The sequence below is a fragment of the Sciurus carolinensis genome, chromosome 4, assembly GCF_902686445.1.
Source record: "Sciurus carolinensis chromosome 4, mSciCar1.2, whole genome shotgun sequence".
NCBI classification, from domain to species: domain Eukaryota; kingdom Metazoa; phylum Chordata; class Mammalia; order Rodentia; family Sciuridae; genus Sciurus; species Sciurus carolinensis.
Window position 1 is genome coordinate 153172974 of NC_062216.1, and position 22682 is coordinate 153195655.

General features: G+C 37.0%; 1 protein-coding gene across 1 annotated transcript in view; it reads left to right on the forward strand.

The window, feature by feature from the left end:
• Positions 1 to 22682, forward strand: part of Cfap54 (cilia and flagella associated protein 54) — a 315326-nt gene that overhangs the window by 217487 nt on the left and 75157 nt on the right. The window contains exons 54-61 of the mRNA XM_047551199.1: positions 806 to 963; positions 1134 to 1313; positions 1420 to 1546; positions 9635 to 9790; positions 11658 to 11763; positions 12702 to 12795; positions 18254 to 18352; positions 19210 to 19351. Coding sequence (XP_047407155.1) covers positions 806 to 963; positions 1134 to 1313; positions 1420 to 1546; positions 9635 to 9790; positions 11658 to 11763; positions 12702 to 12795; positions 18254 to 18352; positions 19210 to 19351 — 1062 coding nt within the window. The remainder of the gene's footprint in view (positions 1 to 805; positions 964 to 1133; positions 1314 to 1419; positions 1547 to 9634; positions 9791 to 11657; positions 11764 to 12701; positions 12796 to 18253; positions 18353 to 19209; positions 19352 to 22682) is intronic.

Below are 22682 nucleotides of genomic sequence, written 5' to 3' on the forward strand. Positions count from 1 at the left end.
TCAGGGACTTGCTGAATTTTGCTCAGGGCCTTGCTAAATTGTGGAGGCTGGCCTGGAACTTTTGATCCTTCTGCCTCAGCCTCTGGAGTCAATAGGATTATAGGCATGTGCCACCACGCCTAGATATAATGTTCATAACATTCACATTTTTAATTTTCTAGCTTGATCTCTTTCCAGAATTTAAAAATCTGGTATTGAATAAAAATAATATTTTCCAGCATCATGGCATATTTATTACCAGTGCAAAACAGCAGGTGTTTTGTCATCTTGGGAAGGGGCTAAGCATAGGGGTGAGGAGCACCAATCTTGAAGTCACAAAATTTGGGTTCAAATGCTGGATCCACCACTTCCTCACCAAGTCTTTCTCGGCCAGCTCTCTCATTCCTTGTGTGCCTCAGTGTCTTGCTCTGCAAAATGAAGATAATTATCCCACTTCATAGTAGTGTCAGAATTAAATGAGTTAAATTTAATCTTAGACTATATAACTTGGCACATATAAATGGTATTACTTGCAGTGATCAATAATTATTTAGTTGTATACCTGGCTATTTACTCATGTCTCTCTCCCAAATTAAGCTGTTTCATGTAATATTTTTGTTACTTTACAGCATTGGAATATCCTAAAGTACTTTGCCCCAAATTACAACAAATTTTTTTCTGCATTTCCTGTACAATTTGTTTTCCATCTTCATATCCTCTTGTTCTTTGACCATATGCATTACTGTGATGAGCATTGCAGATGTTATACATATATACTTTCTTATTTTCTCACTGCATTTTAAATAGCCACACTTGTTTATCTTAGAGAACGATATGACAGATTGTTTGAACCTCATCCGTGAAGTATGTGTGGAAGCAAAAAGTGCAGAGGACTTGGAGCTACAGGCTGAATTCTTGATGCAAGCTGTAATCCTTGGCCTGCAAGAAAAGCATTTAAAGGCAGACATCATCACAAACCTTCAGGTAAGAAGGAAACCTTGTTCATATTTATATTTAGGAAGGATTCCAGTTAGAATAAAAGGAGAGAATTTGAAATTCCATTAGGTACTGAATGCATAACAAGCAACATGACCAGGTCTTGTTTCAGTGAATTGGAAAAGGTACAAGCAGATGGAATATTTTTGTTTTAATAGGACATAATACATTTACTTGAAGGAAAAGAATTTATATCTCCTCGATCTTGGTTAACTCTGGCGAGAAGCCTTGTTCTACTGGACGACTTAACAAAAGCTGAGAAATTCAAGGAATCTCCCTCTTCAAAAACAGAAAAGTTAAAGTTTTTGACTCAGGCTCACAATATTCTAATTGAACAGGTGAGAACGCTTTTGTGTCCCACAAGATGTAGAAGTTTACTTTTCTGTCTTTTTTCTTATTCCAGAATACATTAACTAATGGTTCATTACAATGTTTCTTTCATAGATGCTAACTTTTGGAGAAACAATTGAATTGTATTTATCAAACCCTGAATATGCAAATCTTTTACAGCCTTTGAAAAATATCTATCTTCCTCATGTTATGTTATTGGCCAAAGTAAAAATGAGAATTGGTAAGAACATTTAAACATATATTGCATATGTTTCAATCTGAATGTTTGTGAGTATGGTGTGTAACGGATATAACATTTCAAGTTATTTTCAAGCAAGCTAGAGTAACAGATATAACATTTTCAGTTATTTTTAGGCAAGCTATCACATGAGTGCATTTAAAAGAGGTACTATTTATGAACACTCTGGCTTCATTTATTTAACAGTTTTTGATCACTTACCACATGTCAGACTCAGTGATGTGTTTAATCTATATGTATGATTAAAGTATGAAGGTGATTATAGTAATTATAACATGCCTAACTACTTGCTTTGGACTATTGCTTTTTATCTAGTTAATCAATCATTTGAATTGAAATTATAACCATGTAATCTACTTTAGAATTTTATGTATTTCAGCATTTTTATTTTTAAAAATCATACAAATACAAAATACCAAGCATATTTCTTAATAACACTATTTTTGTCTACTAAATCACACCTGATTTCTTTACATTTGTGATAAATTGGTAAAGAAGATTTTGGGGAGAAATATTTAAAAATGCATTATGTCTTTTAGGTTATAATTGATGCTTTTCAGTAGCCATATCTTTAAAAATGCTTAACTAGTGTCAGTGAACTAAGAAAACAGCTTAATAAATATATTAACAAAGGTGACATTCATCTTCTCTGAGCCCTAATAACTTGTTTGTAAAATTTTAGGAAATAAACTCGTACCTTACAAATGTGGAAATTGTCAAAAGTCTTCGTATTTTTCTGAAACAAGGTGTCTTGAAGGCACAGCATCTATGTCTTTTCATAATACATTAGTTAGTACCTTAAATAGTGGATTTGCTGATAACAGCATTCTCAATGCCAGCTGGATGGTGTGGTTTTCAGGCCATGGAAATGCTGTGTCTTGGCCTTATTGCCCTCTGCATGCTGAGCCCTTTGGGAAACCCCTCTGATCAGTGTGGTCACAGCTCCGGCCTCCTCCTGCCTTACTCCTGTGCCAGGGGAGCAGCTTCCCCTTCTCAAAGCACAGGCTCTTGGCTTTGCTGTAGCTCCCCAGCACCTCTGTCCTTCCCGGGGTCACTCTCCTTACTCACTGCATCCTTTTCCTCACTCTCTCAGTTTATAAATATGTTCAATTCTTACATAAAAAAAGGAAACAACAAATACAGTAACAGTAATAAATCTACCCTAAACCTTTCCCTTCTTCCAACATCTGCTGTCAACTGGACTCCTTAAGAGTGGATTTGTTTCCTTCTTCCCCTTTCCTCACCTCCCATTTGCTCCTTCATTCTCGGTCTGGACCAGAAAACCCACACTTGATGAGGCCACCAAAGAGTTAAATAAATTATAATTCCAAGGTATGATTTTCTGACCTTGCCTGTATGGACCCCGTGTAGCATGTGGCGCTGCCTGCCGACACTGGTCACAACTTCCTGAAACTCTGCTTTCCTAACCACGAGGCACTGCATTGTCCCAGTTCTCTTCCTCCCTCTCTGATCTCTGAATTATCTTTGTATGTTCTATTTTCATAGTTTCTCCCTTAAATAAAACACTCTCCATTTATTTTTGTTTAAAAGTCTTCTTATGATGTGGTCCTGGCCTTCCTGTTCACCTTCTCTTTAACCCTCCAGGCACATGGAACCACTCAAGGCATATGCTTGCTTTAGACCTTTGCACTTGCTATTGTCTCCATTTGGAACAGTCTTCCCTAGAAACTCCACTCTTTTGTATTCTTCTGTGGCCTCTCCTCCTACATGCATATAGATGCCCGTCATTCAACTCTGTTTATCCTTCAGACCTCCTCTAAGCAATGCATCCTCTGGAAAGCTTTTTCTGACCCTTAGGACTGGGTAGGTGTCTCACTCTCCTGCTAATTGGCTATTCTTATTGTAGCACTCATCAGATTGGTTATTAAGTCCAGTTTACTTGCTTGAAGACTCCATTTATTGTAAATTTGTGTTAGTCAGCTTTACATTGTTGTGACCAAAGTACCTGACAAGGAGAGGAGGAAAAGTTTATTTTAGGATCATGGTTTCAGAGGTTCAGTCCATGGTCAGCCAGGTTTCATTGCTGTGGACCCCAGTGAGGCAGAGCATCATAACAGAAGGGCATGGTGGAAGAAAGCTACTCAGCTCCTGGTGGCCAGGGAGCAGAGAAAGAGGGAGAGAGGGAAAGGGGAAGGGGCATCTGGGCAGATGAACCCTTCCAGCGCGTCTCCCCAGTGACCCACTTCCTCCAGCCATGCTCCAAATGCCTATAGTTACCACCCGATTAGTCAGTTCAAACTAGGAAGAACTGATTAGGTTATAGCTCTCATAATCTAATCATTCATCTCTGAATATTACCACATTGACACAGGAGCTTTGGGGGACACCTCATATCCAAACCATAATAAGACTTATTAAGGCAATAGTTTTGTTTTGTCCTCTTGATATCCCAGGCACCCAGTACAGTGCCTGAAATTAATCAATCAATAAATAACAGTGCTTTGGGACTTCATTCATCTAGTAGACTGCTATATAACCACTAATAATAATGTTGCAGAAATTTTTATACATGAAAAGATGTTCACTACATTGAAAAATGTACAAAAGCAAAAGTACAAAATACGTTTCATGTCATAATACCACAGGAAAATAAAGACAAGAAGGATTTATACCAAAGTGCTCACGAACCCTTTCCTCGGCTTGTGTGATTACAGATGATGTTCATTTTCTTCGTTTTGCTTAGCTCTCCTCTTTAAATCTTCTACAATGAACACACATAAGTTCTGTGACAAAAGAGATTGTTCAGGAGGTATTCATTGGTGAAGATAAAAACCTAATGAAAATTAAACCCTTAGCACCTGGCACCACGTTTCACACATAGTAGAATATTAGAGGCTTTTCAAATATTTGAAGAAAATAAGTAAATGAACAGTGCTGCAGAAATAATGACACATAGGTTAACAGAAACAGGAAATCACAGGTGAAGAGTGCAGAGCCATTTGGTTAGATGAGGGTTTGGGATCTGGAGGGCCTCCCTTGGATTTTGGCATTACTCCTTATTTGTATGATGTTGGAGCTTATTTAAGCTCTTGGACACCAGTACCTTACCTGTGAATTGGGGACAGAGCCATTTACCCTACATATTTGAAGTAAATGAGATAAAGTATTATAAACAGTGCCTGGTACAGAGCAGTCATACCATAAAAGGTATCACTGTGGTTATTATTCTTTACATCTTACTTTATTTTTTCTACTTATTTGACTGCAGTTTCTTTATCTGTCAATTCGAATAAGTGGTTTTCATTATTGCCTTTCTTTCTATTATTACTTTAGACATCTTTTATGCTTTTCTTTTCCCAGTCTTCAGACTCAAGCCTGTGGGTCTCTTCTATAGTACCCAGCTCCAGCTGCCTCCTCCCACTAGGGACTCTTGCCTGCTTCTCTCCAGACCCATCCCCAACTGGATGACATCTTTAGGTGAATGCTAGCTTCCTACTTTAATCTCACCTTAGAGAAGATCACTAGAATTTTTTTCTACTTTCTTCCTACTCTCTCCAACTCCTAGATCTTACTGAAATAATTTAGTACCTTTTGATGTCAATAATTTTAATTTTTTTTTTAACGGTTTCCTTTCTTTTTTATAATAATATCCAACGTTAGTCATTCTACCATTGGGCAAGTGCTACTGCTTCTTCTTCCACCTCCTCTTCATTGATCTTCTCTTGCAGTCTGTATTCTGCTTCACAGATTGTTGATCTACTCTCTCTATTCTCTAATGCTTTCCCCCAGTGGGATACCCAGCTGCTATTCTCTCTGAATTCTTGTTCTCTGCAAAGACCTTCCTGTGCTCTGACAGGTAAATGATGTGCTGTCTCAGCTCTGTCAGAATCTTAGGTTAAGGCCTTTTCTTCAGGTTTTATAGATGTTATTCCACCATTTCTAGCTTCAAATGTTGCAAATGAGAACTGCAGCGTCTGTCTAATTTTTCTTTTCTTTTGTTAAGAATTTTGTTCTTTCTGACAGAAAACTTGTAAGATTTTCCCTTTCTCATATTCTGGAAATTTACTAGTACATGTCTAGTTATATGTATCTTTGTTCTCTGCCCTAGAACACAATGAACTCTTTCAATCTGCAGGAAAGTCTCTTTCCAGCTCTGGGAAATTTTGCTACTTGCTTAATCACTGCACAGTCACTTTCTCTGTTCTTTCCTCTTCAGCTACTATTAAGAGCTATAGCCAGCCTGCTTAGATAAAAATCTCAAGCATGTGATTTCTTAGCCCTTAGTCTTCTCATTTTAAAAATGGGAATGTCTTGGTCAGTTCAAGATGCTGTAAAAAAATACCATAGACTGGGAAATTTATAAATAATAGAAAATTTTGCTCACAAAAAAAATTCTGGATGTTGGAAGTGTAAGATCAAGAATTGGTGAGGGCTTTCTCTGCTTCATAAAAGGTGCCTTTTATTGGTCCTTATATTGTAAAAGGGGCAGACAGCCTTCCTGTCTGTTAATTAAGGGCATTAATTCCATTCATGAGGGTCCCTCTTTTATGACCTAACTACCTGCTGAAGTCCTGACTTAATACCATCATTGTGGGAGTTAGATTTCAACGTATGAAAGGGGGACACAAACACTCAGATCATAGCAGAACAATAATGGCCCTATCTCTTAGGTGACTAAATGAGAACGATGCCTACACTAGTACCTGGACCATAATAATCACTACTGAGTGTTGAATATTAATATTTGTATGTCAAGTTTGGCTCTGTCTTCCAAGTCTATTATCTTTTCTCTTAGAATTTCTGTTTATTTATACCATCATGGTATTAACTACTTCTACTTGTGTGTAACCTTCCTGATCACTAACTGAAATTTCATCATTGATTATCTTCTCAGAATTGTCTGATAACTTTATATCTCTTTATAGGCTGTATTTTTTTTCTTACATTAAGTTCTCATCCTACCCTCAATCAGTTTTATTTCACTAATACCACCTTTTCTGGGGGTCATATTGGTTCTTCCTCTTGCTGGTTGCTTGATCTTCTTTGCTTGGATGTTTTACTTTGTCTACTTAATTGTGGTTGAGGTCCAGCAGTGGTAATGCTGCAAATCATCGTCAAAATAGCTAGTTCTGCCTCTTCCAGCCTTCAGGAGTTCATTTCCCTCCTGAGGCACCAGAATAAGCGACAAAGGCTAGCATTCTTTAGCTCAGGAGTGGAAAGCACCTTGGACATTGTCAGGCCCCTCACAGCTCCTGGGAAGCCTAACCCCAGAACTGACCTTCTCTGGAGCTCACAGTCATTGTTTCAAGCTCTCTCCAGGATGCTGTCTCTGATCTGTGACCCAAACTGTCCTGTCTGTTTCTCAGCTCTTGTCTAGTCCAGAGTGCAGAAGAGTGGGCACCAGCTCTTCCTGTGCTCACCCATCACCTTCTAGGACCCACCTGCCTCCTGCACCAGCAGCTGCTTGGTCAGGAGAGGTCAATGGATCGTTGGACTGGATAGTTAAAGGGAAGCTATGAGGGCACACTCACGCAATCATCTGTCTAAAACCTTCCCCTTATCTCCCTTCTACCTTCCCTTTCATTTTAAATATTGACCATTGTTATTACGATGATTATCAGATATGAATTTATTTAACACAGATTACTTAATTTTGATAAAATTCTTCATTTATGGAGTTAGCGTGATTTAGTTGGTTTCTCAAATTCCAGCTCACAGATCTTGTGGGAGCTATTTTTATGCCTTTTTAATCTGTAAATTTGTCATTTTATCAGGACATTCGATTTCTACATGAGCTTAAAGTACAGATTGTGTAAAGTCAAATATATTCTCTGCTTTTCTGACTTACTAATCTTGAAGATGTGTCACCATTCAATGACAATACTGTTGCTGCTTTTTAGACTCATTTGAAGCTGAACAGCTTGCTTTCTGGTAGATGATATTAAATACAGACTTTGAAAACAAAACCAAAAGCAGACTTTCTGTCAAAACAATGTTAGTTTCACAACTTCTTTTTCACAGAGTTGATGTTTACTAGAAAAAGGAGCACTTCAATATTATGAAGCACAAAATCATCTGTGACTTGCTTTCTTGACAGCTTTTCTTTATAGTATAGATTGCATCACAAGAATAGAACCTCTTAAAGTTTTTTTTTTTTTTTTTTTTTTTTTTTGCTTTCCGAAAGCCACTAATAGAAGATAGCATTTTGAGGTTATTTTTAGAAAATAAAATAAGCATCATGATTATTTAAGATTATTTTCCCATTAATTACCTTAACTTGAGTTTTCTTACTAGATGAAAAAGTGAATTACTAGTTGTAAGTAGCAAATAAAAGTCATTTAATTTTTTTTGTTTCAATCCTTCAACATTTGCTGAGGACCACTTGTGTGCAAGAATGATGTTGGGGAGTGGCAATGTGATGGCCAGTTGCCATCTCTGCTTTCAAAGAGCCTATTATCTAGTTGGTGAGGAGAGAGAAAATCAATAATTTCTGTAACAATTCTAATTTTAACAAAAATCTAGAAGAGAATTAAAGTTTTATTATATATCAGTACTCTGCACCATCCTGCCTGGTCCAGAATAAGGGCTTAGTAACTTCTCTCTGTGGGTATAGGGAAGAGCTTTCTCTTTCATCTTGCCATCCACATAGCATGTTCCTGAGCTAAAAATTTACTTTACTTTTTTTTGAAAAAAGAACCTTTTAGCTTCTTGTAAGTAAAAAAATTCAGAACCCAACAGGACTGCAGATATTTTCTAGTTCTGCTGTCTCACTGTTTCTGAGGAAGACACTTAAGACCAGAGGCGCAGGGGGTTCAAAACCTCAAATGACATGGTAGCTCCAGTGACTGGCCAGGACCCAGCACTTCAGCTGGAATCAAGCATCTGTATTGTACAGTCTATACTACGTTTCTATTTATATTCCTTTCTTGTATTTATTCATCTATCCTTCAATGTAGTGCCCCTCAACCCCAGTTTTCTTCTACTCTTTTCCCCAACCTTCTTTTCTACTTTAAAATTACCAAAAGCAAGGTGCTTATCAGCCATTGGCCTGGACAGCCTTCCCCAGGTCTGGGTCAGGGCTCCCTAATCTTTCATCACAGTACCACAGTGTACAACCAGCCACACATTATTTCAATTATCTGTCTAGCTATTCATTTTCTCCATTAATCACCAAACTCCATGACTTCACTCTTAAGAGGCCATACAGAATTATACTTTAGGAGTCAGACTGCTTAAATACTAATTATGGTCTGGCTTTTTACTAGTTATGTGACCGTGGGCAAGTTATTTAAATATCTTTGAGCCACTGTTGTGTCCTCTGTAGTGAGCATGATAGTGGTCCTCACTCAGAGCTTCAAGGATCATAGGGAAAATGCATGCTAAGTGCATGAGATAGTACCTGGCATGTAAGAAGCAATTAATAAATCTTAACCCTATTATTCATTTCTATCATTTTAATCTAGTGTTTAAAAATCCAGAAAATATTTGCTGAATAAATGTCTGTCTGACTTTGAGGCCACATAGATTAAGAAAAACGCTTCTTCCATCCACCAATCCTTTATTATATTAAGTAATGATGGATCCATATAAGTATAGTGGGAGCCCTTGTCCATAATGGGTTTGCTATCTAGTTGGGATGACAATACATACATACATACATACATACATACATGCATACATACATACATAGCATAGTAAGCAACCACTGTAGTATTTAATAGAAAACTACTATCTAGTAATATATGCTAATTTTATTGGGAGCAACATAAAACTCCCAGATGTTTCCCTACTAAAGACCTCATCTTAGGAATATAAAAGTTGTTTTGTAGAGCATGATGAAATTTTAGAACTGAAAAAGACTTGAGATATCATCTTTCATTTTAAAAACAAAATAACCAGTTGGAGATTTATGAAAGATGGAGTTATGACCATTCATTGAAATATTGGGTATTGTTTTTCTTTAGACTATTTCTTGGACCCTAAAAACTGTGAAGATTACCACATTTGTTAACAAATACCATTACTGTGAGAGAAGAATGGTAACTTGGAGGCTTGCATGAACACTGTGTATTTTATTGGTTTGCCCCCACCCAATTGTTTTCCTTTTAGGACATACATTAGCCAAACAGGTATATTACAGCAATAAAAAGAAGGACTCCTCAAAGTGGTTACCTGCTCTTCATCTTTTTGATATTGCATTGGGGCTTTGTAGGATAACAGCTATGGAGGAACATGAGGTAGAAGCTGAAATCCTCTTTCAGAAAGGTAAGATATACTTGGGTTAGAACAACATAAAGTTTGTAAAATACTTTTCTTCACCAACAATATGATTCTTGACTATAAAAATTACAGATTTTACTAAGGGCTTGGTGATGACAAAAGCACATTGACACCTCTGCCAAACTCAGTTTTAAAAGAACACCACTTGTTTTATATCTAGATAGAAAGAATTTCTCTTTGGTTTCTTGTGTAATTATAATTGACCCTCCTTATACAGTTTCATGCTTGACTAAGAAACGTCAGCACCCGCTATTTGGCTATAGGTAATGCTACCTAAATGATACTTAGAAAATATTTTTTCTACATTATTTCATTATACAGCTAAACATTTTGGTTAATTTCTATAAGTAAGAGATACATATTCATTGAAATTAAATAGTTATCCATACCTATACTTACAACTTATATACAGCGCTTATTTATGTAAAATGCATATAATTTTATGTGGCCACTTAAGGAGAAAAACAAAGGGTGATGATTGCTATATTTACTGAACATCCACTAGATGCATCTAGTAGTATTATCAGTGTTTCATACTTGTGTTGCTAATTCTTACAACCTCTATAAGGTAGGCATGTCTGATCCTGGCTGACAAATAAGGAAAACAAGGTATAGTCCAGTTAAGTAATTTTCCAAAAGTCAGCAGCTACTAAATTATAGTGCCCAGATGTGAATTCAGTGCTGGACAGCTCTGTGCCTTTTCCACTTGAAAAGTGTGAATCTTGCTGATAGTGATTATAAGATCTCCCTGTCTTGCCCTTTTAGCTCCAGAGGTGCTCACTTGGGGCCTACAGTTGAATAATAGAGCTCACCATGAGGGCTATGAGGGCTAGAATCATAGAGGATTTTCAAGTATTTGACTTTTAGGATTTTTTTTTTCATTAAGTTTGTGATTATTTAAAAAATTTGTAAAATTTATTTTTAATTGACAGAAACATATGTATTTTTGGGTGTATATATATATATATATATATAAAATGGAATGATTAAATCAAGTAGTTAACATACTCAGCACCTCATATACTTATTTTTCTGTTGTGCTAGCATTTAAAGATTTACTTTCTTCCATTTTCAAGTATATGATACATTATTATTAATTATGGTCAGCAGGCTCTACAGTAGACTTGCAGAACTTACTCATCCTGACTGAAACTTTGATCAACATCTCTCTCGTCTCCATCTCCCCATACTTTGGCAACCTCTATTCTACTTTCTACTTCTGCAAGTTCAACTTGCTTTGATTGCACATACATGCAGTATGTGTCTTCCTGTGCCTGGCTTCTTCCAGTTGGTACAGTGTCCCAGGTTCACCTGGGCTATTGCAAATGACAAAATGTCGTCCTTTTCTGATGGTGAATAGCATTCCGTTGTGTGTATGCACCTCAGTTTCTCCATCCCCTTATCGATTCAATGAGGACTCAGGTTTATCCCATGTATTAGCTATTGTGAATAATGCTGCAGTGAATAAGAGTGCAGCTTTTTTCCCCGTTTTCTATTATATCTTTGAAGTATGGGAAAGAGGAAAGCAGATAGAAAATGGAAATGTGAGATATAGGAGAAGGGAGAAAACAAAGTAAGGGAACAGAGAAAAGTAAAATGATAAGACCAGTCATGTTGAGGAAGCCAAAGGCATCTTGAATCAGTGTTGCTGATTGAAGATTCTGGAAGCCTGAGACTCCTGGAGAAAGAAACAGCAGGTCTTTTACTGCTGGCTTGTCATTCAGCAAAAAACAACAGACGAAAGAATAGCACATCCAGTTTTGTGAATTTCTAGGACAAAATGTTTGTCTTTAAGTTCAAAATGATAGAAAAGGGGGAAAAAACATCATTGTATATAATTTTCTTCTTCCAGGCAAAATAGAACGTCAAATACTGATGGAAGAGAAATCTCCAACTATGCAACTTGAGAGTTTATTTGAAGCTGTACAACTCAGCTTGAAAAATGATCAAAACTCAGGGTAAAAACATAGCTTTCCATTGTTGTAGCAATGTTTGTGTTTGGTTTGAGCTCCGTGTTCCAGTAGGACATTGGATATTCAGAGTGGGAATGAATGAGTGGAGTGGCCTCTTCATGGTAGGGCTGGTGCAGTGGGACCCAACTGTCCAACAGGTTTACTGACATGATTTTCAAGCATTTTGCCCTTGGCTTTGACCCAAGGCCTCATTTACACTAACAGTAGATGGTGCCCATTGTCACAGAGGCCCTGTGAACCATTTAATCATTTCTAGCCTGTACCCAACTCTCCTGTCAGTCTTGGGATTGTGGGGGAAGAAGGAACTTCCTCTGGATTATTGATTTCCAGTCAGAATATCCTCCCTTGGATGTGAAATTGTATCTAGAAGGGATTTGTGTGGATATTCACTCTGGTCATCAGCACTAGGGCTGGTCAACTTAATCCTGTATAAAAATCACCACAATGTTGAGGTTAACCACCATTACTAGAACAGCACTGATCTTTGTGGCCCCACTGACAGACTTAATCCATACTGTATCACTGCTTTTGGCATAACTCTCCAGGCTTTCAAGTTTAATTAGTTAAGGGGAGGGGGCAGGTTTTTAAGGCAGGTAATCATATCCTGACCTTTCCTTCTTTAGTACCTCATATGCTGGAATATTCCAGAGAGGTCTTGATGCTGGGCTTCAGGGCAGTCAAAGCATGGAGTGTTGCCAGCACTGGTCAAGGCAGAATGCTCAGCTCTCTTCAAGGGCTTTTAATATCAGGGACGAAGATTCTAGTATCTGTGGCCAAATCTATGAAAAGAAGGTGTGAGTTTGGTACATATGCTATTTTTGCCAATGTATGCTTTTAATAAGCACAGACAATGGTAGCAAATAGATGAAAAGAGATTATCAGTGGTAAAGATGTTTAATAAGTACAATGCTGTATCATTTTAGATTGATAAGAGATTCCTACCTAGAACTGGCCTTGTGGTATCTGCATCTGAAGAAGCCAAAGAGAAAGAATTCAGCAACACCATTAACACTTAAGGTAATAGTTGAATGTATTAGAAATTACAAACTAATTGCCTTTGATCTTGCTATTTTAGTAACACTGTGCTGTTGAAATAATGAGGCATTTTCCTATGTGACTTGAAGGAATTAATTCGTTACTTTATAGGCACGCTTGCAGATGTCTCTTTGGACATTTTATGTAGGGTTCTGGAAATTGATTTCATTCAGATGTTTTTACTTGTGAAAATGTTATACCCGTAAATTCTCTAAAGCAGCAAGTCATTAGTAAGGATCAGAATATTGCAGGAAATGATGTATTGCCTAAATGAAAGGACAAGTTAGATTCTCAGTACTGACATGGCCTGTAAGCAGCTGACCTCTAGAGTTATTCATTCATTCACTCATCAGGTATCTATGAGCACTTACTGTGGCCCCAGCACTATGCCAGAGGAAGGTGACAAAGCAATGCTCTTAATGAGCCCAGTCCCTCCCCTCATGGAGCTTGCCTTTCAGTGGGGGGGAATAGACTGAGTCAGTGAAGGAAGAAAGGCGGAGAAGGGAGGCTGGGAGGGAACAAGGAAGAAAGAGGGAGAAGGGGAGTGATGTAGGGAGTGAATTTAGGATTAGGGAATAACTTGAGTTTGTGAGATTGTAAATAAATATGGCTGGAAGATATGATATCCCAGGTGGGATTTGATGGATGAGGAGGGAGCCTTGCAAAGAGTTGCTGAGGAATGTGTGACCCAGAGCAGTGTTCTTCCAAACTAAAGTCCAGAAACATCTTTGGAAATCTTGTGAAAATGCAGATCCTAATTCAGAAAGTTGGGGGTGGGGCCTGAAGTTTGGTGTTTCTAACAAACTCCCAGGTAATGCTGATGCTGGTGGTCTTGGGCTACACTTGAGTACTAGACTAAGGAAGATCCTAGAGGCAGGAGTCGACTAGGTGGCTTTGAGGTATATGAGCTCAGTCATTTTACTTTTTAAAATTTGATAGATGTTCATCCTTACTGAATAATCATTTGACTCCCCAAAGAGATCTTTGCAGAAAATGTTGGTATCAAATCTCTAATTTTTGAGACAGCATAAACATGATTTAAAACCTTTAGGCAGATAGACTCTCAGTCAGTTGAATTATTCATATGGTAGTTGCCTTAGGCGGATTGCACCTATTTTTTTTAATTGAAATAATTACGGACTAGAAAAAGTTACTTTTTGTGGTGCATAAACATGTTTATTTCCAGTAAGAGAAAAAATACTTTGTTTCCATAGCAAGTGGCAATACAAATTAATATGATGGTATGATAATAACATATCACTTTTTGTCCTATATTAGAGACGTGTTTATAATTAAGAGCATAAAAAAGTTAGGATTTGAATGAAAAGAGTAGTAATTCCATATAATATGATTATTATTTTCTGTGTATATTGACACAGAATAAATATTTTAGCAAGCCTCAAGAAGCACAGAAGATGGCCAAAAATAAATAAAAACATTTCATTCAGACACATGAAGACCATTAAAATATAGCATTTGAAATTTGTCCAGATAAAAAACAACACTATTAACTCTTAAGAAACATTGCTGTTTTACTTTTGTGAACTGTTCATATCGTACAGTTTGGGGTTTGAATCCCAGCTTCCTGACATACCAGCCATGTGATTGGAGCCTTACACGCCTCATTTCCTCACTTCTGAAATAGAGATGATAGATGACATGTGCCTTTTAGAGTGGTCAGGAGAATAAACAAGGCTATTACCTGTTGTTACAAAACTTTAGCCAAACATCTACATTCTTTCTAAAGTATTTTTACATAGTAGGTGTTCAATAATTATTTGTTAGTTAGGTTGAATTTACTAGTTCTTCAATATGCATTTATTCTTTCATTAACCAAATACTTATTGAGGTCTTAATGTGTCAGACACATTGCTATCTTTCCCCAAGGAGCTCAGAGTCTGGCACGGGAGAGGCATAATTGTATTGCAATGTGATAAGGACTGTAAACACAATATGTCAAGGTGGAGAAGTCGGGCAAAGTAATTCTGCTCTGGGGGAACGCTGAAGAAGGCTTCACAGATGAGATGAATTTTTGAAGAATGAGTGGAATTTTCCAAGTAGTTAAGTGGGAGAAAAATAGTTCAGAGAGATCAGCATGCATACTTTAAAAAAAGGACTTATTGACGTTACAATTTCCATCCATGAAACTAACCTATTTTAAGACTCCATTTTACGGAGTTGTACAGCTGTCACCCCCATCTAGTTTTAGAACGTTTCCATCATTCCAAAAATGATCCCTTGTGCCTATTTGCAGTCAGTCCTTCTCCCACCCCAGCCCCATACAACCACAAAACTGTTTGCCTTTCCCAGATGTTTACTATAAATGGAATCCTACAAGGTATAATGTTTTGTGCCTGCTTATTTCACCTCATGTATGCTTATTCCTTTTTACTGTCAATAGTATTCCATTATATAGATAGACAGTGGATGGACATTTGAATTGTTTCTTCTTTTTGGCTGTTAGGTTTAATGCTGCTTCAAACTTTATCTTCAAGTTTCAGGACATATGCTTTCTGTTTTCTTGGTATATATCTAAGAGTGGAATTTCTAGGTCACATGGAAGCTCTAGGTTTAGCCTTTTCATGATTTTTCAGATCATTTTCCAAAGTGACTGCCCCATTTGACATTCCATCCAGCAGAACATAAGAGTTCCCATTTCTCCATACCCCTGGAAACACTTTTTATTCATCTTTGTGATGGTGTCATCCTTGTGGGTATGAGGTGGTATCTCTATGGTTTTGGTTTATATGTTCCTGATGGCTAATGATGTTGAGATTCTTTTATGTGATTATTGTCAATTTGTTATCTTCTTTGAGGAAGTGTCTGTTACAGATCCTTTGCTCGTTTTTACATTTGGATCATTTGTCTTTTTTATCATTGAGTTGTGAAAGGTATATCTTTTTTCTAAATACAAGTTCTTTATCAGATGTATGATTTGCAAATATTTTCTACCAGATGGTAGCTCATATTTTCCTATGGTTAATAGTGGTTTTGAAGACATAAAAGTTTTTAGTTTCAGTGAGGTTAAATTTATCCTTCTTTTTGCTTTAACTGATTGTGCTTTTGGTGGCCCATTTAAGATCTCTAAGTCTACCTTAGAATCTCATTGTTCTGTCTTCATGGGGATATTCACTGTCTTTGTTACTTTAGCTTTTAGTAAGTTTTGAAATTGGAGAGTGCATGTCCTTCAACTAATTGCGTTTTTCCTTTTCAAAATCGTTTTAGTTAATTTGAGTCCTGTGCATTTTCATATACATTTTAGGATCTGCTTGTCAATTTCTGCAACAAAACTAATGGAATCTTTGGGATCTTTGTGGGATTGTGTTGAGTCTGTAGAACTGTTTGGGGACAGTTACCATCTTAACAATTCATGTACATGAATTGTGTCTTCATTTATTTAGATCTTAGTTTCTCCAAACAATGGCTTTACTTTTCAGCATACAAGTCTTATACATGTTTATTAAGTTACTTTTATTGTGAATGGACTTTTTATTATTTTCATTTTCAGATTGTTTATTGCTAGTATATAGAATATATAACTATAGTTGGCTTGTGTGTGTTGTATTTCATATCGTGTGACCTTGCTAAACACTTTTATTGATTCTATTTTTATGTGTATGTACTAGAATTTTCTAAGACAGGAACATGTCTTTTGCAAAAACACTTCTACTTCATTTCCAAGCTACTCACTTTTTTCTTTTTCTGTTCTGTTTATGTGAGCTGACACCCATCCATCTTTAAAAATGCCCACCATGTTCTTTCCCAGTCCAAATATTTCCAGCCTGAGCTCAAGCCCAATCTCCTTAATAAAGCTTTCCTCTCAAGTAAAAAAGGGCTTTTCCCTTTTCGAATGTCTGGGTCCCTAATTGTCCTCGCATTAGTTATTTAGTGTTGTTCTGTATTCTTCATTTCATGCCCATTAGTCTTGTTTCCAGAATTAAGTAGGCAAATTGCTCAAGTTTATATAGCCAGTAAGCTGGCAATTGCTACCCTGGAGTGTAAGTAGTTCCACTCAGCTAGTGTTTAGGGTCTTCTTATCTTGGAACAGGGCTGTATTGCTTGATCCCCCACAGACATATCTCTCCGGTACCTTCCTCCTCTAAGCCCATTAGCACATTGTACTCACTGTTTAGAGCCACAGTAGCCATTGCCTTCCTTTTTCCCTGGGAATCTTCTAGACAGGAGTAAAATGAAGATTTGTTGTTATTGTTGTTATTGTTTGTACTGTTCTGCAGTTTTCTTAGATTAAGTAGTCGAATAAAATTTGCTCATCAAAAGATTAGAATATAGGAGACTGATTTGCTAGCTATTTCTATTTGGATTATTTAAATCTCAAGAAATGACTGTTGCCAGGCATGGTAATGTACACCTGTAATCCCAGCTACGTGGGAGGCTGAGGCAGGAGGATTGAGAGTTCAAACCCAGCCTCAGCAACTTAAATAAAATACAAAATAAAAAACAAAAAGGACTAGAGATGTGGCTCAGTTCTTAAGTGCTCCTATGTTCAATCCCCAGTAACAACAACAAAAAAAGAAAGAAAGGAAGGAAGGAAGAAAAAAAGAGGGAAAAAAAAAGAGAGAGAGAGAAATGACTGTTAAACTGGGCCTGGTGGTGTACACTTATAATCCCAGCCACTCAAGGAGGCTGAGGTAGGAGAATGGCAAGTTCAAAGTCAGCCTCAGCAATTTAGTTAAACCCTGTCTTAGAAAAAAGAAACAACTATTAGTATTTACTTTAATTAACTTTGAAAATATAAAACAGATACTGTGTTACTAGTGGAGTTTCTGTTCACTTCTGTAACACTGACTTTCTTATGTTCCTGAAAGAGTGTGTATGTGTGGATGGACAGTTATATAAGTATATACCCATAGCAAAAAATGTTCCCATTCATTGTTTCTTTTTTGATATTCAATGGAACTTTATAATAGTGCCCCTTTAACATTTTCCTGGTTAGAAAAATTTTAGCACATATTTACCAAAAATCTTTGAGTAATATTCCCATTTCTGGCATATTTACCCACAATGTACTCAATCTACAGATCCTCTGTTAAAATGGCAGTTGGCTTTACTTAAAATGACATTTTTATTAGTTCATTACACAAACCATGCAAGCTCATTATAGAAAATTACAAAAATTATAAAAATAATTTAATCATGCTTAAAATTCAGAATAATCAGTGTTAATTTTCTTGGCTTGTATATACAGGGAGTTACGTGCATGTGTGTGTGTGCACATTTTTAAAACATGGAATGATACTTTGTATACAATTTTGTAACTTTTTTCTATCCTTAATGTATTGTAGATATCTTTTATAGATATATTACTATTCTTAATGGCTATATAGTATTCAACCAAAATTTCATCTTTAGATGATGATAAGATTTATCAAGAAACTTTATGATGAATTTATATTTCATAAAACATTTTTAATGTTTTTAGCCTCTTTTCAGAAGGCAAAGTTCTGTTAAGGAATCAACCATAGATAAATTAGAAATATACAATTCATTGGCCTGGATTGCAATAAGAGCTGCAGCACAGGTTGGTGTGATTCTTGTTTAATGTTTCTTATTAATATTATATCAATATTCACCTATTAGCTGTTAAGGCAGCACAATGTGTATCTTTCTAAGAGAAAAGAAATTTTCACATCCTTTGGGATTTGTGTCTATTATGCTTGTTTGGAAAGATTAGAAATACTCTGTATGTATAGTGTTTTTAATTTCTGTTCCAGTTTTTCTTTAATGAAAATATCGGTGGATACACGTGTATCATACTGACATGTTGGCAAATATCTGTCATAGGTAGGTGAGATATCTTGCATAAAGTGACTTATACATTACTTAAATTGTCAAAAATAAGTGATTTATTTGACTGTGATATCTTTTATATGTCCGAGAGCCCATATTTTTTCATGTTGTCATTATTTTTTCTTCCAATGTATGTTGAATGTTACTTTATGAATTTAGTTTTTCACATTACTCACTGTCTTAGTCTGCTTTGTGCTACTATAACAGAATAGCACAGACTGAGTAATTTACAATAAGCAGAAATTTACTGACTCATAGTTCTGAAAGCAGGGAAGCCCCAGATCAAGGGATCAGCATCTCCTGAGGGCCTTCTTGCTGCATCATCCCATGGTGGAAGGTGGAAGGGTAAGAGAATGAGGTTAAAAGGGGGCTGATTTGTCATATTATAATGACTGCATTGATCCATTTGTGAGGGCAGAACTCATGGTCTAATCACCTCTTAAAGGTCCCACCTGCTAACCCTGCCACACTGAAGATCTTGTTTCCAGTGCGCATGAACTTAGGGGGACACATTCAAACCATAGCATTTACCTAATGGATGATAAATGAATCAGAAAGCTTGAATTCTAATTTATGTATTAATTGTAGGTCAGTGAAGCTGTGCTAGCAATAAACCTACTTATTGGAAAGAAGAATGCTAGAACTGATAAAGTTAGTGAAATCATATTACCAAATATACCAGAATTTGCCACCGTGGACCTTTTGTCTTCCTACACAGATTATTTGCTCGGTATGTTTGAATGTCTACATATTTTACAATAACCTGATATATTTAATATATAAACAAGTTCTGAAGACTTAAAAGTGTTTTGTTGGCTTTTAACTTAGAGGGGATAATGGTTTGGGGAACCTCCCAGGCTAAGTAGGGGTCCTAGGACCAGCTGCCAAAAGAGAGGACTGTTTGCTCACTGCACATGTACACGTCACTCAACTTGGAAGGCTCTGTGAAAAAGTAATTTTTTTTGCAGGGTTCAGGGGGGACTACCAGGGATCGAACTCAGGGACACTTGACCACTGAGCCATATCCTCAGCCCTATTCTGTATTTCATTTAGAGACAGGGTCTCACTGAGTTGCTTAGTGCCTTGCTTTTGCTGAGGCTGGCTTTGAACTTGCAATCCTCCTGTCTCAGCCTCCCAAGCCTCTGGGATTACAGGAGTGCACCACTTTCTTAATATTTGTTTATTATTTTACAATTCACATGTCAAAGGGGACCTTTGGGGAATGTTTGCTTGAAGGGAGTTCCCTGATCCTCTATTTAAAATGCATATTCACACTCACTCTCGTGTGACTTGTTTTTTTCATTTTCTTATGTATTTCACATTTACATATACATTCAAGGGTGTGTTTAATCTCTTTCTTTCACTAAAGTATCACCAACTTCCTGATGTTCAGTTACTATCTACGACAAACTACACAGTTGCTTGCACATAGCAGGTATTCGGTATTAATATCAGTTAAGTGAATTATTAAATAAGAGTTTAGTGGAATTTAAACTTGACCTTTCTACTATTTATGACTCCCTTGTTATTTAGTAAACTGTTATATAAATCTCTAAGTTAGATCAACAATAACATAAATATTTATCATTTATACATGTGTTCGTCCACTCACTCCTTCAAAAAATATTTATTAAAGGCTTCTTGTGTGCTAAGCACTAGGATAAGTGCTAAGAACTAAGGTGCTAAAGTCTGACTTTGAGACTGACTTTCCTGTAACATTGATATCTGATTTTTTTTTGGCACGAGCTGAGCATTGAACCAAAGGAGATGAAGATTTTTCCCTTTAACCTGAGGGGGCAGCAGTGGTCTTCCCAAATCCTCTGGAATATCATATCTGTAGGCAGCAGTTTACTTGGCCAAAGGGTCAACCTCCACTGAAGAGTTAACATCTGAAATTTCCCCCTTCCTAAACTCTTTTCTGAAGAACAGGTGATTTGGACTATTTTCCAACCTAAGAATTACCTGAAGTCAAATCATTGGACAGACTTTTTATATTAAGGCTTTTTTTTTTTTTTTTTTAATTTGTGTTTCCTTCATGCCTGGTTGCATTTTGTTTCATCAGGCTTCTGGGCCCTGATATAAACTTTGGATGGGGTGCTTGCACTTCCTTAGAATCCCCACAGATGGGTTCTCTAGATATAAAGTCATTGACCTGGCACAGAGCAGCCCAGCAGCCAGGAAGAACTGGTCCCCACCTCTTTTGCTTGACACTGCCTGGCAACTCTATTCTCCCTGGCTCACAATGCATCTGTTAGAATCACACATTATTGTTTTGTTACAAAAGGAATGCAGTACTAATAATCAAGAGCTCTCAATTGGAATCCTTATTCTGACAAATCTTTTAATTTCTTGCAGCCTTCTTGGGAGACTGGGCAATTTTAACCAAAAACTGAAGCATTCTAAGCCAATGACTCAAAGCTTCCTCCACAGCTATTTCTTTTCACAACAGCTCCTTATTAATCCTTGGAAGATGCATCTACTGTGTCCCAGTCATTTTTTTGCGCTGTACTAGTTTTTAGGGCAGAGATAACAAATAAGTTTCATCTAAGATGGACCCTTAAACTCAGTGGCTGTCAATAAGACTTGATTCTTACACTCAAGTATTCTGCTACAGCCTGCAGTTGGGCTCTGGTGTACACCATGTACATTTGTTGTGAGGCCCAAGCTAAAGAGGCGGTGGCTACCTGGAGCATGCTCTTTTCATGGTGGATGCCAAGGCCAAAGAGCCCACAAACCAAATCCCTCAGGCACATGCTAGTCCTATGCTTTTTTATTGGTATAATAAGTCATATGACCAAGTCCAATATGAAAGAGGTAGGGAAATATACTCTGCTGTAAAGCAGGGAGAGGGGTGTGACTATTTACTAAATGATAATCTAACTACCAAACATGACAAGTTCAGTCTATGACTAGTGGCTGCCTGAGCAGAAGTCTGAACCTCTGTATTGAAAGACATGGAAAAGGTGACACCATGATCAATTAATGATGTCATCCCTGGGCACACCCAGAGAATGACATCCTTTAAACCAGATGATACTAGTTGATTCAGCAGAGTAGTCTTCATCTCAATTTAATACTAGAACTTATACTTTCTTGTTTCGTTCCAGTGACTTTCCTAGCGTATCCCATTTTTTTCAGTTTCAATTTTGTACCATTACCACTGCTTTACTATTTTAACTATGAAATTATGAAATTTTAAAGTCCAGTCTGTTTTGCATTTTTCCTTGCCTAAAGAATAATTATTTTGCCCTCCAGTCTTTTCCTGGCAGGCTGATAATTAATGCATGTCGATGGCTTCCCTCACTTCTGAGTTTGGGTTGGATGGAGGTTCTGAATTCCCATCTGATGGCCACAGATTCATAGATGTCAGTGGAGTTCATATCCTAATGAATTGCTAGTGGGAAAAAATCTCGTAACAACAACAACAAATAAAACTTGTTTAATTTTCTTGGTATTAACATAAATTAGCATCCAGAAGAAACCTTCTTATGAATCTTAGCTTTAAACAATATTAGCATTGATCTACACATGAGGTGGTGAACAGTTTCACTGTTTCTCTGTACAAAGCATTGTACCTACTGGATAAGATATTTCTTTCTTTTTTTTCTCGCTTGCTTTTTTCTTTATCATTTTTGTTTGTTTTTTGGTGCTGAGGATTGAACTCAGGGACCTGTGCTTACCACGCATATACTGTCCTGCTAAGCCATATATATTCCCAACTCTGTACTAGATGCTTTGGTCCAGAGGGAAGAAGTCAGGGAACACATCAAGGGGGCAGGGTCTTACCTTCCATGAGCTTCTGGTCATGGACAATCAGAACACAAGTATACACTGAAGTCATAAATTCAACTTTTAAGAGGACCATGTTAGTGAAGGCAGAATTAATATATGCCTTTTGAGGGGACCTGAACACAGGCAGGATGGCATGACAGAGTTCCTTAGAAACATTATTTTCTGGGAGAAGTGCATTGTGGGGCAGATGTAAATTGACATGGAGTACCAGAAATGAAGTGTTTTGGTCAGGTTTTTCATTGCTGTGACCAAAAGACCTGACAAGAACA